This window comes from Amyelois transitella, chromosome 26 (assembly GCF_032362555.1).
Source record: "Amyelois transitella isolate CPQ chromosome 26, ilAmyTran1.1, whole genome shotgun sequence".
Taxonomy (NCBI): Eukaryota; Metazoa; Arthropoda; class Insecta; order Lepidoptera; family Pyralidae; genus Amyelois; species Amyelois transitella.
The window spans coordinates 3,575,172-3,594,470 of record NC_083529.1 but is presented as its reverse complement, the minus strand read 5'-3'; the positions used below and the strand labels follow the sequence as shown (position 1 = coordinate 3,594,470).

General features: G+C 35.0%; 2 protein-coding genes across 2 annotated transcripts in view; both read left to right on the top strand.

Moving 5' to 3' along the window:
• LOC106135266 (leucine-rich repeat-containing protein 15) overlaps positions 1-8,513 on the top strand; it is a 69,887-nt gene extending 61,374 nt beyond the window's left edge. Inside the window, exons 6-12 of the mRNA XM_013335513.2 lie at positions 284-431; positions 1,604-1,732; positions 2,562-2,753; positions 4,937-5,277; positions 6,190-6,392; positions 6,865-7,017; positions 7,433-8,513. Coding sequence (XP_013190967.2) covers positions 284-431; positions 1,604-1,732; positions 2,562-2,753; positions 4,937-5,277; positions 6,190-6,392; positions 6,865-7,017; positions 7,433-7,967 — 1,701 coding nt within the window. The 3' untranslated portion in view covers positions 7,968-8,513. The remainder of the gene's footprint in view (positions 1-283; positions 432-1,603; positions 1,733-2,561; positions 2,754-4,936; positions 5,278-6,189; positions 6,393-6,864; positions 7,018-7,432) is intronic.
• A 2,892-nt stretch (positions 8,514-11,405) lies between these two features.
• Positions 11,406-18,034, top strand: LOC132903456 (lysozyme-like). Its single transcript, XM_060951861.1, has 5 exons — positions 11,406-11,628; positions 13,702-13,790; positions 14,604-14,664; positions 16,436-16,562; positions 17,894-18,034. Exons 1-5 carry the CDS (start codon positions 11,490-11,492, stop codon positions 18,012-18,014), a joined length of 537 nt encoding a protein of 178 aa, XP_060807844.1. The 5' UTR covers positions 11,406-11,489; the 3' UTR covers positions 18,015-18,034.
• The last annotated feature ends 1,265 nt before the right edge of the window (positions 18,035-19,299 follow it).

The following is a 19,299-nucleotide window of genomic DNA, read 5'->3' as shown; positions in this document are numbered from 1 at the left end:
GGGCAGACAGAGCCAACAGTCTTGTAAAGACTGATAGGCCACGTTCAGCTATTTGGCTTTAAGATTTGAGATTCAAATAGTGACAGGTTGCTAGCCCGTCGTCTAGAAGAAGAATCCCAAGTTTATAAGCCTACTCCTTAGTCGCCTTTCACGACATCCATGGAAAGATGGAGTGGTCCTATTCTTTTTTCTACTGATGCCGGGAACCACACGGCTCCATTAGAAAAAAGAAAAATAAATTAATACTTTATAACAAAGAACTCAACATTTTTCATTGGCACAGGCGGCGCACTTCCTCCGGGACCTGGACCTCTCCAGCAACGCATTAGAAGGTCCACTTGGGCCGGCGACGGTGCCTCCTCTGAGCAGCTTGACGACGCTTCATCTGTCAGACAATACGTTCGCTAGTATCAGGAGAGGCGCTTTATCAGGTAAATTATCTTATTTTATTTTCTTTTACCACTTACCGTAGGGAATCTAAGTGACGATGGGGTAAGCCTGATTTCTTGATATGTCACAGAGAATAAAGTAGACTGTAAGGTCATTTTCATGATATGTATAGTGTTTGTCTTAACTAGAATCAAAACTTCAAGAAAACCTATGGAAGAGAGGAATACGAGAAAAGTCGACTTTAGAAAGCCTGAATTAATAAAAAGAAGTAACTGCATACATAAAATGACACATCTTTCAGGGTAAACACATCTTTCTTCCCATTTACCTACTTCTACTTGTATATACGTATACTATTTCGCTTCATTCACATAAATCACTTTCAAGCTAGTTAGTCAATTTGCGGTGCCTACTCATAATATGACTTTACGTCAAGACATTACAAAAGAGAAAATTGGCTATTTTTTAAAAGTTAATACACAGCATTATAGATTTTCATATAAAATTCATCCTTATTTTCCTAAATTCTTTAACTTTTTTATGTAAAAAAATTCGAAGCACATTTCAAAAGGCATTTTATCGCTTTAATTTCTTCGACAGTTCCAAAATATACGAGAATTTTACTAGCACTATAAACTCTTCAGAGGAATTATTACTGGAGAATTCTCCATTTTATTCTAGCCCACTCATTAAGAGTTCGTCTGCGGTAATTTGGTTTGTGCCAGTCTATTCAAACCTTAGCGAATTCAAATCTTTACCGTTTTTAGATGGAATGTTTAATGAATAAACATTAATTATACGGGGTGCAACTCAAAATAGTGACTATAATTTGTGGTTTAAGTATATGTAGATATCTTTGTACTTATTTTATCTATTTGTACATCGTAAAGATTCGTGGTATGTCTACGAAACGTGTTACGAAATGTTTATAAAATTATATCTAAAAATTAACTTGTGCCTTTGATGTTTATTTAGTATTTCACTCACGTTATATCACGTCCATATCCCTTGCGGGGAAGATAGAGGCAACAGTCTTGAAAAGACTGATAGGCCTCGTTCAGCTGTTAACTAAAGACCAAACCCATACATTTCTACCAAACTGTATAATATTAGGAAATATCGTTAAGTTAGTATACCATATCAGTTACTGGCTTTCAGTGTTAGTACTCAATGTGTGTGATTTTATTATATTAATTTATGATTTATATTAAAGGTCTATCCAATCTCACGACTTTGAATCTCCACAACAACCAAATAGACGTGTTGGAGGACTACGCGTTCAGACATCTTGGCAACTTGACGCATCTGGACCTGTCGCACAACGAAATCGTGGCTGTTTCTGGTAAGCATTTTGACAGGATTTTGTTCGGATTCCCTCGTCCTGGTCATCATGAACTTCAGGCGGCTCAGAGAATTAGCGCATCGAATTCAATATTCGGAGCGGCATCAAGAGAGTTTTTAACTGACTTCAAAATTAGGTTTTCTAAAACTTCACTCTTGTAGGAATGTTTTCAAGGCGCTCTTTGATTTATTAATTTACTAATTTATGTACACCGAAAACATTAAGAATGATAAGCACAAGAAACGAAATTACATAGGTTATGCTTATTTCAAAAGAAATGTCTTCCAGCAGACCCGAGATAGGAGACATGAAATGAAAAGCAGTGAGAAAACATTTACTTACTGAAAAAGTATTGTGGGTGCTTAGTAATTTTTTTGTGAAGTAGAAATTTATATTTGGAAAAATATATTTCTGGCGTGTTAATTAGCATAATAATATGGGTCGCTTCTAAACGCTTGACATTTAATTTCCGCTGTTAAAATAGAAATGACCAGTTATGCATACGTGAATTTCCCTCATTTTGTGTATATTTTCATATTTGGGAAATTTAATTTAAGTAAAAGCCTCTGAGAATTAATGTACATTGTAAATTAAGTTGCAATACATAATACAATAATGCTATACAATCGTTTTGAATGTTTATAGTAAGGAATATTTTGGCAAAGAAGATTTTAGAAATATGGAAATGCTTCTACAGTACTTTGTGTTTCTATTCCTGTACAGTTTATTTACAAGATTGCAATGTACCTGTAGTTATAGAAAAATAATTCCCGGATGACAAAACAACTGGCTGGCAATAAAACATCGATTAAAAAATATATATTTTCAGGTGCATCCCTAGCGCAGCTCACGAATCTGATACACTTAGATCTATCGCATAATTTCCTTCGTTCGCTCTCTGCCGAGCCGCTGAAATCCCTCAGACATTTGAGCGAGTTGTTGCTGCATGATAACGATGTATCGATGATCGATGATGGCGCCCTGGCACAGCACAAGGACCTCAGACGATTCACTATTGAAGGTAATGGCGGCGGGATGATACGCAGTTTAGGATGTGACACACGGTATTTGAGTTTAGAAAATATGCTCTTGAATTTTGTTCTTAATCTCTCAAATTCAATGTTCCGTTTCACAATCAATTTGTTTAACGTGGTTTTCTTCGGATGAATTAATCTTTTTTTATTCATGATTTCACTTGCCATTAATGTTTTCTACACATGGGCAGAATCTAAATAACAACAAATGCGTGATTTATTCGCAAAATATTTCGTCAGTCAAACAGATTATTATCAAACGAATTAAACATTGCATTGTTAGCACCTGTGATAACTTAGGTGATAATGTTTGATTTACTAATTTGGCAACAAAATTTAAAAACACCATTTGTAGTCTACATAATAGTTGGAAAGAAGGAAAAATATTTATTATAATATTTTATTTGTTCCCCAAATTAATCACCCGTGTGTCCCATCAATATTTGTCGATATTCGCAGTTTTGAGGGCGTCGGATTCCTTTGTGGGCCCGTCCAAACGCCACTCGCTGCTATATTGTTGCGTGACTAGCTATTCGCTTTTGTGCTATTTATGATATTTTTCATCATAGTGATGGACAGATAATTTGTTGGTTTCAAGTAAAGCTAATGTTATGAGGTTTTCAGGAGATTTTTGTTGCTGCGTTGACTGCGTTTTATAGCTTTAGAAAATTACACTTATGAAATTCTTATTGATTACTTAACGTTCTGAATATTGGCTGTAACCAGATAATATTATAAATGTGAATAAATTCTGTTGGAATTCATTCCAAGAGATTTTTACGAGGGAGGGTGTCTCCATTTTATTGAAATAACATGAAGACACCCTCCCTCGTAAAAATCTCTTTGATTTCCGTGAACACGGGAAGTTTGGGAAATACTTAATTAAAGGCTCTGGACTCCGTGGTTTAGATGCGCGTTGATATGTCAGTCAGTGTCCTATAAGATACATTTTAATATTATTTAAACCATAAATATATTAATTTTTATCAAACTTAATAAATCTGAAAAAGAGATGAAACTCAACCTTAGGTAAAAGCTGTTAATACAGTCGCCTGAACGATTTGATAAAATATAGTCAGAAATGTTCCCACAGGAGAAACCTGATGAAAGCAGGAAATATTTTCCGCGTCACCCTTGAATACCTTCTGACCAAATATCCTGAAAACTTATCCATCACTAGTGCACTCTAGCTGTGACACTGACGTATTTTCACAGTAGGTCCCCCGGGATCAATGGGGTACGCTTGTCCCGGTGGTAGCATTGACCTTTATTGTAATAGATGAAATATATACATTGGACTGTTGCTGTTTTTTGTCCCGCAGACATTGTAAAAGTCAAATAAGGAGAAGCCTTATTCGGATTTGGTATAACCAATGAATGAAAAGATGACTTATTAACGAGTCATTTAGTCACTTATTACTTCTATTTAAATATATATTATATAAGAAGTGAATATGTCAGGGAGTGACGGACTCACTGATCAGCGCAAGCCCAACACAGCTGGGTCTAGAGACTTGAAATTTGGCGTTGATATAACTTTGACATTCTAAATTTAGATTACTAGAATTGAAATTAATCATAATCTATCCGTATCCGTTTTACATTCCGCTTATTTTTACTTGTATTGTCTAATTCGATAGCAAGTCAACAATGTTGACAAATATCAGTAGAGTCGGTCTGTCCATCAATCATACATTGCAGTCATACATGAATGGAACTTGTTTTTGTTTACGTTCCAACTAGCTGAAAAGGGGGCTATATATCATAATATATGCGTATGCGTCGTTGAAGAGAGATATACTGTATTTTACTATAAGTGTTTTTGCCTTTTTCTCATAGGCAGTGTAATGCCATCAAATATGAATAAAAATATATATAAAGAAAATATAAACAAATAAAAAAAACTGTAGGTATTTTGAGGCAATTTAATATAGTGATGTACAACATAAGAAGTGTTGTTCATTATGTTGATGGACAATTTAGTGGATACTAGTTTTGCACCTCATAACCTGTTTTTTTGTTTAAATTTTTAAACAATAAAGAGTTTTTACGTTAAAAATTATCTATTTTTATTAAAGTATATAATTTTTTACCGAGTTAATTAAATATAAGAGAAAGTAAAATCTTCTCTTTGCAAAACGTGAACGTTAAATATGTTTTTCTTTTTCAGATAATCCTCTTAATTGTGACTGTCTAATGGCCGGCTTTGCTCGCTGGTTACGCGAAGCGAAAAACCTCTCTCAGTCGGACAAGGCAGTAGCTGTGTGTGCCACCCCACCCCATTTAGAAGGAGCCTTGCTTTCCCGACTTTCGAAGAATAAGTTATGCGACGATGTCGAACACACCGATAAAAAAGATAAATTAAACATTATAGATGATAAAACGAATGTAATAGACGATAAATACGATGAAGATGTGTATCCTGATAAACAGGAAGGATTGGATGATGATCTGTATGATGAAGAATTGGATGTGCCGGCGGAAGATGAACTGCCTACGTCAAATTCTAAGGTATTCATAAAATAAATAAATAGCATGAAGGTTTCTAATAATTACCAAACTTTCGCATTTTTTTCAACTCGTGTCAGGTAGTGACAATAGACATTGTGTGTACTTACCAGCTTTTTTATGATGGAGATACCATTTAGCAATTACCAAGGAAATAACTAAGATCCATAAAAAAGTGATTAAGTAATTAGTCTCTCATATTATTATACAAATATTTTCAACGCTGCACTTTATTTTTATATGATTGCTTATTAAATATGTGACTTCATTGGCACACGACACTAAACAAATAAATAGTATTATTTTGAAATACAGATAACAGACGTCAAATTGGAATTTACTCTCGTAAGGGTATTTGACGTAATACTGCCTTATCATTATTTTTCTTTTGATAACATACCGATCCACCTGTATGTTTCCTTTCGTATGTTAATGATATTTTCCATTCTAACATTAACTGAATCCTGAATAATAATGTCATGATGAAATAACATAAATTGAAATGTTAGCTCAATTTGGAGAACTCCGTAAATTTTGAAATAATGGTATTTAGTTTCTAGAATTTCGCCCGTTGCTTAAAACCCAAGAATGTTCTCTGACTAAAATAATGATATTATGAATGTTTAATCTATATATTGGTTTTGCGAGTAAAATTGGATCGATCATAGTTAACACATCCAGTTGCCTAAATGTGCAGGTTTCCAACGATGTTTTCCCTAACCGTGATAACATCGGTTAGTATTCAAACAAATCCACCATAACTTCGAAAAAATCATTGGTAGATGGTCGAATTGGGATTCGAACCTGTGCCTTTCTGCGCATCACGCAAATTAACCACGCGCCTTACCGATCACAACCGACACTCAATCAACTTTATTAAAAACACTGTCTAGCTGATAAATCAACTTTTTTCAGGTTACCCTTACAGACGCCTGGTATGACGACGAGGTTGTCCACCTGACCTGGGTGGTGGAGCCACCATCAACCCACCGCTACCGATGCACCGGGGTCACCGTGTCCAGACCTGGTGGGCTGACCAAACACGTGGCGTGTCACAGAGCCGGGCCGTCTAATGTGGTGCTGAGAGGGCTGAAGGTCAATCCTTTGGAGCAATACACGTAAGTGTTTAATTTGGGTTACATAACATAAAATTTGATTTAATGAAAGTGATTATAGGTTGTGTTGTTGTGCCGTGTGGATCCCGGCACCAATACAAAAAAGAATTGGATCACTCCATCTCATTCCCATGGATGTCGTAAAAAGCGACTAAGGTATAGGCTTAGAAATTTGGGATTCAGATTTAGGCGATGGGCTAGTAACCTGTCACTATTTGAATTTCAATTCTATCATTAAGCCAAATAGCTGAACGTGGCCTATCAGTCTTTTCAAGACTGTTGGCTCTGTCTAGCCCACAAGGGATAAAGACGTGACCATATGTATATTTATGTATATGTATATGATTATAGGTTCATGACGATGGGATCTATTTATCAGAATAGAACCAGATTTATGATTTCCCGCAGAAGACAATAGCACCACTATTTTTACAAACTTTTAAAAGACCTATTAATGATTCATATATTTCTACAGCTTCTGTATAGCTCTTGAAGAGATGGACCCATCAGATAACCCACTCTCACTGGTGCTGGGCTGCGGAACCCCCTCCATCTTCAGACAGAGAGCCACCTTCGCGACTGCTGTTCCAGTGGTCGTCACGCCGGCTGTAGACGCTAAGGAATTTAGGTGAGAATGAAATTGTCAGGTTTGTTTGGAAGAAATTATTTGGTCAGAGAAATCTAGAAATTCATGATGATTAATAATGTCTATTTTAGATTTGAAGTTTGAAATATAAGTATTTAATAGTTTACTTACAGTCTTTTATTTTATTTCATAGCTAGGCAGAACAAATTTCGTAAAAATAAATAAATAAATTTAATAAAAACCACAAAACGTAGTATTTTCTTTAAATATTTGATATGGGTTTTACGTTCCAGAGTAAAAAAAATACTTAATAAAATTACTTAGTGATTTTTCCAATTCGTTTCAATAGTTTATAATTGGTTGTTGCTTAGTTTGAACACCTCATTACGCCCGTTTTGCCTAGAAATATCTCTTCTACATACAGTATATCCTTAATATATTCTGGTGATTTTTACAGGGTAACAGAAGTCCGTTCAAACGTCACGACCGACGGTCTCCTCACAGTTCTGGTCTCTGTCATGGGACTCCATCACCGACCTTACACCTTGCCACGATCCCAAAGGCTTTCAACTGACTATCCCATCTACAACTGCTACGTCGTCATAGCCGTACTATCTAGAGGTTCTTTAGTAGCCCAAAAAGATACTCCATGCTTATCGACCTTACAAATCACTATGGAAGGTCTAATGAGAGGGCCTTATGAAGTATGCGCAACGCTATCAAAATCGCACGATGATCATCCTATATGCGTTATACCACAGTTGTTAGAAAGTGGATCTTTGGAAATGAAAGCCGGAATGAAGACTTTGAATACAGCACTGATTGGGGTAGCTCTAGGTTTGATGGTCGTCGTGATCGGTCTGATATGGTTTGTTAGGAAGATGCTGAAGAAACCGCCGGAGTTTGAGCCCCACAGGTGCTTCAGGCAGGATCCAGTGCCAGAGGAGCCTAGGGCCAGCTACGTTATGCTGACTGCTACTTCTAAGTTGTAGGATAAATGAGATTGATCAGCCAGTTCCTTCTATCAACTATATAGAAGATTCACAGGTGAAATAAAAAAATCATCAAAGGAATTGTGAGTCTATGATAACATATCGATGGTCAGTTCTATATAAAAATAAACTTCTCATGTCTATATGATCACGCATCATGCAGAAATTTGCAGCAATTTTCAAAGTTTTATGGTTTAATAACTAACTTAAGAACTTGTTTAATTTGCATTTTAAAATGGCACAAATGGCCGAGATTTAAAGTACGAAATATTAGAACAAAAGCAGTTAAAATTTTATTTTAATAGGTCGCATTATTTAATTTTGAGTTAGATCTTACTAAATCTGTGATACATTACACTATACGAGATAATTTCTATAATCTGGCTGATCATAATCATTTATTATATTTATACTAGTCTGAGAATAATTATAAAAACTTGGCCATATTATAAATATATAGGAATTATTGTAAAAAGTTAACACAATCACTTATTTCTTTAAGATATTTACATATAATTTTAACTGTGAAACAGTATTTAAGATAGTTTTCTGAGAATGTCGTGTTTGCAAACTTATAAATTGATAAGACCGGCTTTTATCAATATACATATAATATTAAAATATAAATTGTTAAAGGTTTGAACTCCTGTTATCTTTGTTAGTTATTTTAGTAATTAATTCCGGTAAATGTTTTAATGATTAAACTAATCACCACTGATTATACTTTAATAGTGATTCTGAGTATTACATCTCTACTTTGTTTTATGATTATATATCTAACCATTGATGTTTATATTATCGTAACTAAATAAAATTTAAAGAAATAAAATTTTCTATACTTATTTTTAAACTAGGTATATTTAAATAATATTTAAAGAAGCAATTAACTGCTACAATTTTTTTCTATATATTTCTTTGAGAAGTCATTTTATAAAGTCCGGGCTAAAGGAATCGCTTTTTTTATTTTGTCATAAACCGTACATTCTTCTTTAGCTTCATTCTCTTTCATCAATATTTTTATACAAACTCGTCGATTATGTACTTTTGAACAGACTGAAACAAATCTTATGATTCATTCTTATGTATTTTTATATAAAAAAAATCCCCATTTTGTATTTATTTATAACGTTTCCATTAATGCCTACTAGTGAATATTTAATTAAAATTCTCAGCAATGGAAGAACTCGTGCTAATGTACTAATTAAATTAATTATTCTTAATGTCTTAATTGAACCTTATCTTCTGTGAAGACAACATTCTTTTGTAATACACTAATATTATATTAACTTGAGGCTAAGTAAAGTTTTTGTTAATTTTTATAACACCCATATTCTATGTATGCCTATGAAAAATTATAAATTAAATGTACACCTGGAAATTTTGTAGATACTAAAATTTCCAGCCGGGCTAGCATCACAAGCGCGACGAAGCGACGATATTTTAATCGCGCGATAAACTGTCGCTGTCTCTTTTCACGTCGTAATAAAAAGCGAAACAGCTGTAGCGGTTGCGAGTCGTCGAGTGACAAACTATATATACATTTATATTTAAAAACGGCGTCGCTCGTACCAAACCGGTGTATTTTTTAGCATTTTTAATTTTTTTTTTCTTTTTAATTTCCTTTCATAATTGTACATAAGAGGTCGTGGGCTAAAACCAACTCATTTTTCTTAAAAGGAGCCCTTGGTTCGTCTATTATTGTCCTGGGCTAAGTTAGGTTTATTTTTCAGCGACAAACATCTGACCTCCAAAACCTTGCTCGCTAACCGAAGACCACCTGTCGACAATCAAACAAATGTACGACAATCCTATAAAATAAAATGTGGTAGGATTCGAACCTGTGTACCTTGGACGTGTTTTTAAATCTGATATTTTAACTATTAGACCTATGTAAATAATGATTAATGTATTTCATAGATTATGGGTGTAATTCGCTTGCTAAGTTTTTTTTTGTTATTTGTGCAATACATATCAGTTATGTTTTTCCATATGGATACAAAATTTATAGCTTGATAATTCTTTTTTTTTTTAAATAAAGTAATTTTAAAATCAGTATATAATTTCTAAGGTTTAATAATTTTTATTAATAATACAAAAATTTGGTAAATAAATTTAATATGAAATTCTACAAATTATTAGGAATGGTTTATCAAAATTATATACTGTTTTTGTTACAACTTTGATAAACGCATTAAATCTTATTTCACAAAATGGATTCCGCTGAAATGGTTTATTTAATCAGCTTGGCGCCCATGACCACAGAATTTTCGGAAATAATCACACGAGTGAAGCCACAGAATAAACTAGTTCGGACATACAATCATTCCTGATATGTATTGCAATTTTCGTAAATTGTATAACGTGCGTTATAAGGTAAATGAGCTTTATAATTTGTAATTAAATTGCCATTTTGTAAATTAAACTTCGGTCTTGCTTACATTTTCGGTATGTGCGTAAATAAATACACACTTTCTGTAATAAAAGATTAACAAATTATTAATTTGTTTGATTCCTTATTAATTCTTTCTAAATAAAATTTTATTATTGTCAGAGAAAAAATGGCATGTAATATGGTCAGCTGCGTATCAGACACAAATTTTCCTGAATAAGACCGAAAGACCATGAAAATAAAGATGAAAATGCAAAGAGTGAAATTGGTACTGATTTTTTAACTTTCAACAATCCTACTCAATGCATTTGACCCGGTTGTATTATCCCAGAGAAGAAGTTCAAGGCGTCAGAGCGTCAGTGGTCGAATCGGTAAGATGCTTGGTTAAAACGTCGTTGTGCATAGAGGCACCGGTTCGAATCTTACTGCGGCCATGTACCAATGACTATTTTCGAAGTAATGTACTTTAGTTTGAAAACTAACCGCTGCTCTAGCGGTGAGAGAAAACATCGTGAGGAAACCTGCACATTGTTGCAACTGGATGTGTAACCATGGATTCGATACGGGTAAGGTTTACCTGCAAAAGTTGCGGAGGTTGGATGGAAGTCGCTTCGTGTAAAAACCTGACTCACCCAATTAAGAAACCATGGTCCAATGCATACTCCGGGCTTCTCTCCAGAGAGGTGAGATTGCAACCGGGACTAAATCCAGGAGGAAGAAGCATTGTTCCACGGTAGAAGTAGGTATACCAACCAGAGGTAGGCAACCCAAGTGTGAGGGTAAGTCAAGTAATTACACACGAATTGACACACACACACACACACACACACACACACGCACGAATAGACATGCGTTATTCTGCTTACAGAGGAACATTACCAAGCTTGGATCATGGTTGTCATCATAAATTAGATAAATAGGTAGTGTGTTTTTCAGTCACTCAAAAATTATATCTATCTAAATGCTATTCATGCATATTTAAATTGATAGCTGGTATTTAAGTAATAACTACATACACAAATCACCGGCTATTAATTTAAAACATTATTTTCCGCACCTGATAACGAAATGTCAAAAGATGCGCAGACGCATGTAGTTCGGACGTGAAAATCGTCAGTAATCGCCCAGACGCCATGAAGAGCGCAATGCTAACGCGCGTCGCTCTAATTCTAGCATTGTCATGCGTTTTAGTTCAATGCAAAGTATTTACTCGATGTCAGTTAACTCGTGAACTTCTAAAAAACTATTATCCAAGGACATTCCTCAGCAATTGTGAGTGAATAGAGTGATTTTTGATACTTTGTATGTTATTTTCGAACGGGTTTTTCCTTATGATTTTGATGGGTATCTTTTTTTTGTGCTCATTTTGTACGATATTTGTTGTATTGTATTCGTATTGATCAGATACAAGAGCATAATTTTGTAGGCATTTGATAATGTGAAGGTCGAATAAAGACGTACCTGCTTATTAACAATACATAATCATTAGTAACTCATACATAATTAGTTTTTGTTCCGTGTTTGATGGTCGTAGTAGAAATGAAAAGAACACCAATTTAAATTTTGTTTGTTGACAATTTTACGAATAAATTACTTGCAATCAGGTTATGACTCTTTTGTAGAAATATAAACACAAACAAAGTTGCCGTGTGGTTCCCGGCATCAAATAAAAAAAAAAGAATAGGACCACTCCATCTCCCTCCTATGGACTTCCTCCTATGCGACTAAGGTATATAAATTTGGGATTCTTCTTTAAGGCGATTGGCTAGCAACCTGTCATTATTTGAGTCTCAATTCTATCATCAAGCCAAACAGCTAAGCGTGGTCTGTCAGTCTTTTCCAGACTGTTGGCTCAATCTACCCCGAAAGGGATATAGACGTGATTATATGTATGTAAACACAAACAAACCTAAACGACGCCTTTATCTCCTACGGGGTAAATAGAGCCAACAGTCTTGACAAGACCGAAAGATCACGATTACTACGCTCAGCTATATGGCTAAATTATGTAATTGAGACAGGTTGCTTTTCCTTGGTTGACTTTTACAATATGCACGTAAAGTGAAGTAGCTGGCACACATTATGTTCCTTTTTACGCAAAAAGAAAATGGAATGGTATGTAGCAGCAAATATACACATATGATCTATATCCCTTGCAGGGTAGACAGAGTCAATAGTCTTCAAAGGAGTGATACGACACGTTCAGCTGCTTGGTTTAATGATACAATTGATATTCAAATAATTGCAGGTTGTTAGCCCATTGCCTAAAAGAAGAATCCTGAGTTTATTAGCCTTTCTACTACTAAGGAAAATAAGGAAAAGTACTTAGTCGCTTTTAACAGACGTCATTGGGAAAGATATGGAGCGGTCCAGTTCAGAAGTTATAAACTTTTAAGTATAAATAAACGGGACAAATTACGGATTCTTGAATTAACTTTTAGGTCAGAGGCCCAAAGAAAGTTTAAAAAAATGTGTGTAATTTGTATAAGTTCAAGTATAAAGTCGATCGAAATTTTACACTTTGTAAGTGACGCGATTATAATTTACTAGAAGCCGCCCGCGACTTCGTCCGCGTGGAATCATTCCCGCGGGGACTCCGAGATAAAAAGTAGCCTATATGTTATTTTGTGTCTTCAGCTACAATACCAAATTTCATCGTAATAGGTTCAGTAGTTTTTGAGTGAAAAAGTGACAAACATCCATACTAACATACTCACAAACTTTCGCATTTATTATATTAGTACCTATTAGTATATAGCAACAAAGGGTTTTGGTATTTTCACAACATGGTTCTTTTTATAATGCTATAAAGAGTTATTCATTCATTCATCTTCATCTCAACTCCCGATGCAAAGTAATTACTGAACATAATATTGACAATAGCAATATTTATAAACAAATCACCATAATTTAGTGATAACGACGAAACAAACAATCACGTGATAGTAACGTTTGCCTAAGGTGCGTTAATATTGAGGACATATGCATAAAATCATAATTATTTCCCGGTACCGCGTGGTTCCCGGCACCAATACAAAAAAGAATAGGACCACTCCATCTCTTTCCCATGGATGTCGTAAAAGGCGACTAAGGGACAGGCTTATAAACTTGGGATTCTTTTTTAGGCGGTGGGCTAGCAACCTGTCACTATTTGAATCTCAATTCTATCATTAAGCCAAATAGCTGAACGTGGCCATTCAGTCTTTTTAAGACTGTTGGCTCTGTCTACCCCGCAAGGGATATAGACGTGACCATATGTATGTATTTATTTGCCGGAGGGGTGGACATAGACTGCATCTTTCCACTCGTTATTTTGAGTACAACTTGTTGTTTACTAATTTTCAGGGGTATGTCTGATTGAGCAGCAGAGTGAGAGAAACACTTCAGCGTTAGTAACAAAATCCCCGCGGAGGAAGTATTATGGATTATTCCAGGTAATAGTTGCAGTAAATTATATCAATTTCAATTTCAAATTCTTTATTGCATATCAAAAAGTACATCAGTTGAATTACAGTTACTGCTTATAAATAGGTTCAACAATATGAACCCTGTTGGGCATCGCAATTATAAAATAATATGGAACGGCTATCTCCTCATATATAGATTATTTGCCAAATTATTGATTTCACTGCCTAAAGCGCTAAGTACTCTATTCTGTGGTTATCTTGCCACACAATAGCGCCCTAACCTTTGGCTACTGTTGTTTTTACATCTAGTGTATTTTTAACTTCACCAACAAGACCAATAAGAAGTAGTTATTATGACTTTGATGGAATGGGAAATATTGAAGACTTGACTTGTAACAAATTGCAAAAATTTATCGATTCTGAAACTTTGACAAACGTTTCTCTGCCGGATGAGCCACTGACAGAATATTTTCATTTCATACGTCTCAAACATAAGACAGGAAATAGTCATAAAATTCAAAGGTTACGTCAAGCTGGAAGGCTTTATGATAGAACTGAGATTCAAAGTTAGTGTTCTGTTTCTAACAGAAAAACTACCAGAATTAAAACAGAACACGGGATAAGTTATATAGGATGAGCTAGCCCCAAATAAGCTCGAGACTTGGGATACTAAGTATATTTTTTGTATTAAATGCTTATATAGACTAGACATACATCCAATACCCAGGCCAATCATAAAAATTATGTCGTGATGATGACGAATTAATCCGATGACGCCAAAGGTATCGTAAAAAATCTTATTGTTTTGTTTAAGAGTTCGTTGACATTTTCTGTTTTCAGATAGGAAGTGAGTGGTGCAAGGAAGGCCGCAAAGGTGGCAAATGTGACATTTCGTGCGAAGGTAGGCATACGAGAATGCAATGCATATACAGGGTGTCGGCTGTATATACAGGGTGTCGGCAAATCCCGTATACATTTAAGGACATAGTAAATATGAAACCAGTAAAATAAACAAATTATTGCACAAAGTCTCCGAATGTTTGGATACCGTGCGCTCGATACGCGTATCCAGCGAGTCGGCTCGCGGGCGGTGGCGCTCCGCTGTCAACTAGTCGATTGAATTCGCGCCGACCGCGATGCCCACACTTCTCTGTTTTTGGTGGGTCAATTTCTAAAATTAAATAATTTGCAACGAAAATCAGATGCCAAGTGCCCTAATTCACTATGTAACGCGATTTACTAGACACCCTGTATATTATAGTGGAACGAGTTGTTTAACATTCTATCATAAAACCATACAGCTGAACGTAGCCTTTCAGCCTTTTTAAGACTGTTGGAACTTTTTTTTTTCGCAAGGGATACAGACGTGACGTTTTTCCTCCCCTCCCTAGAGAAGAGTTCGGGGTGAGCCTTCTGACTATTAAACTGGATTGAGTAATACAGGTTTTACACACGTGACAACTCACGTTACATACACGAAACAACTCCCATCTTACCTCAGTAACCTATCCCATATCGGATCATATTTACAAATTTTAGTGCTTGAATGTGCAGATTCTTCCAACATGTTTCTCCTCACTATAAAATAAATGATAGAAATAAAATCCTTTACTAACTTTAATTTAATTCACAATTATAATCGCTCTGTAACGACTTCACTAGTTTTACGCATGTTTTAGCATACAATACCAATTCTGACCTTCAACTATACTATTGTATTGTTACCTTTCATGTGTTGTTTGTAATCTTTGTATCTTAATTTTTTATAATACCAGTCATCACTTCAATTTATAGACAAAAAATCACATTTTATTGACATCATTGTCGATAATCCCGCTCCCACAAGTTGAACCTACGACCTGGTGGATTGTGGTGAAACTTTGGATGCAGGTTGCAACTGCTCCAACAAAGATAGATAGATAGAAAAAACTCTTGCACCATAAGAGTAAAACATACAAAACAACACAAAACAGATAGTGTTGGTACAAAGGCGGACTTATCGCTGATGCAATCTCTTCCAGTCAACCTTTGGGTGGAAGGAAACCAAACTGGAGATTGGCGTTGGCGCAGAGGAAGATAAATAAATGTTTAAATATAATAAAATGCACACAGAATACATATCTATATATAATATATATAAATACATACAAATACGCATAAATACACAAAAATACAGATAAATACATAATAATAACGTAATATGTACTTAGGATAGAGTAGAATTATAATGAGACCTAACGAGAAGATAGACCTAATACCAGAGCGAGGTGGAAATCATTGGAACATAGGGCATGTTCAGCAGTGGACATCCTAAAATGATGATGATGATTCTCGATAGTTACGCTTCTTCGATAATTGCTTTGCTAGAGGCTCCATTTGCGTGATGAGTACTCTGTTCTTTTCAGTATTTCCACCCTATACATACGTATGCAAAACTTCATGGACTTTGGTTTAGTGACGTGAACGACGAACTGTGTAATGTGTAATACAGTAATAAATAAATGTGCGAATTAAATGTTTACCCAAGTTTTTAAGCCTATCCCTTAGTCGCCTTTTACGACATCCATGAGAAAGAGATTGAGTGGTCCTATTCTTTTTTGTATTGGTGCCGGGAACTACACGGCACACGTAATTGTAATGTTTTTTTAAATAAGCCATCACGTTATTTCCAGCCTTACTTGATGACGACATCAAGGATGACAGCGTGTGTGCCTTGAAGGTGTTTGAGCTCGAAGGCTTCAAGTATTGGTCCAAATGGGAGGCCCGGTGCAAGGGGCAGACGCTACCTGATATCGAAAAGTAAGTAGTGTATTGGCCCTAAGACTTAAAAAAATGGTGTTATTGATATAATAAACCGTTGATACTTTGGGCTATTAATTTTTGTATATTGTTTATTTATTATAGTTGTTTGTATTAATTACATATATACATATGATCACGTCTATATCCCTAGCGGGGTAGACAGAGCCACCAGTCTTGAAAAGACTGATAGGCCACGCTCAGCTGTTTGGCTTAGTGATAGAATTGAGATTCAAATAGTGACAGGTTGCTCGCCCATCGCCTAAAAGAGGAATCCCAAGTTTATTAGCCTATCCCTTAGTCGCCTTTTACGACATCCGTGGGAAAGAGATGGAGTGGTCCTATTCTTTTTTGTAATGGTGCCAAGAACCACACGGCATATTTGTATTAATTAGTTTGTATTATTTATTGTTTAATTTTCTTTTTTTCAATGATTAGGTTTAATATTTAGTTCAAGTTTATTTTAATAAGTTTGTAATGATTTTATAGTAATTTAAAAAAATATCGAGATATAGGTCAAAACGGCATTTTTTTCTAGAATATGTAATGAAAGAAAAAGTTGGAAAAAAAAATTGTTTGTCCTTGGACAGCCAGGAGAGCGTATAAATAGTAATCAATTATGACAGGATTTACTTGCTCTACTCTATCCTCTAGTGAGTACGAGGTTTTGAAAACAGCTTAAGTTAAGTCATTTTATGTCAAATTTATTTAGGTAATTCACTTACCTACAGGTAAACAAATCAAGAAAGAAAACAAATACTAGTTAAAATCACTGAACAACATAATTTCAGAAATGTATGAAAACATTTGAATATTTAGCTCATTACAAAGTTACATACGACCATCAACAGTTTTCCTTAACAATAAAATTCAAAACCTGGTTTTTACGCGATGCTATCGAAAAACATTTGTATGCAATCGCGTGTTGAATATTGCATGGAAATAATATTCCGCTTTTAATGAAGTTAAATACTGGAGCTGAACTTAAATGTCGGTAGTATGGATAACTTAGATAATATCTGTGATTTTACTTATGATTAAATTGGTGCCGTGTGGTTCCCGGCATCAATTAAAAATAAAGAAAATGACCACTCCTTCTCTTTCCCATGGATTTCGTAAAAGGCGACTTATGGATAGGCTTATAATCTTGGGATTCTTCTTTTAGGCGATGGGCTAGCAACCTATCACTATTTGAATCTCAATTCTATCATTAAGCCAAAAAGCTGTGCGTGGTCAATCAGTCATTTAAAGATAGCTGGCTCTGTTTAGCATGTAAGGAATATAGACGTGACGTGTATGTATTTAACTCATGTTGGTATTATAATTTTCAGATGTCCAGATTGGCAACATCCACCTACAAACACTAGAATGTCGCCGGTAAGAGACAAAAGAACCCTTAGAGGCCGGAGAGCCATTAGAATGAGACAAATAATACGAAAGGAATTGATTTGATCAATAAATATCAAAAGGTTTCTATTTGTTTTATTTGCTTTTAGCCGTGTGGTTTCTGGTACTTTAGAATAGGACAACGTTATGGTTGTAATGGACGACAAAGGGAATAGAAAACCTGGCCAGGTAGCGTAGAAAAATATAGCTACATAAATTTGGAGATCATCAGCTTAAAGATGAAAAGAGGAGGACAAAAGATCCGTAATGCCATCTTTAAAAATTGTAAAAAACTATGCCAGAAAGAACTCCACCATGTGGAACACCAGTAATAATATAACATAGTGTGTGTCTGATGGTTCTCTTGCTATGCAGATTGCAAGAGGAAGGTTAATTAACTCGGCATTCTTTTAGGCAATGGGCAAGCAACCTGTCACCATTTGAATCTTTGATTTTTTTCGAGATTGTTGGCTCTGTCGATAAAGAAGTGATATGATAGATACATACATACAATGTAATGTATGCATGTTACAACCATTGAAAAATAAATCAAACTAATCAGTTTTTGGAAAAGAGACAATGTTCTTGTCTGTGGTTCTTCCTTTTTCTCAAAAACTTTTTTGCATCACTAGGTCAATAAAAAATAATCTAGTCTTTCTCAATTTTTCCTTTATAAAACAGCTGAACTGTATCCATAATATTAAATTTGCATAAACGAAACATATTTTCACATCGGCTACGCTATTATAAAATTTAAAGGGGATATTACGAGGCAGCTCGTTACACGGTCCTTATTAAGCTCAACATGTTTTGATAACAATGGTCTCGGGAAATATTATTTTTGTGAATAAAAGATAGATATAAAATACATACAATCACGTCTTTAACCCTTAAGGGGTAGACCGTACGGGTAGACAGAGACTATACTCTAATATTTACATAAATAAAGATTAAAATGACGATGTTATATATGTATATTATGTTCTTAACATTTTAAGCGCCTAATAAAATCTGAAGAGCCAAGTTAAGCAATTGTATGTCTTTTAATGGCCGTTCTGATTTAGAACCCCGGGGGAATCTCTTTATTAAGCCGTAAAGTAGCAACGACTACCCAACGATATTTTCAAAACGTTGAAAATTTACGGCAGGTGAATTATAATAATAGTCGAAACGGATCTACCTTGTTTCATACATACATATGTATATGTAGTCACGTGGATATCTCTCGCGGGGTAGACAGAGCCAACAGTCTCGAAAAGATTTATAGGCCACGCTCAGCTGCAGGATGGAATTGGGATTCAAGTAGTGAAATAGTGACAGGTTGCTACAAAAGGAATCCCAAGTTTTTAAG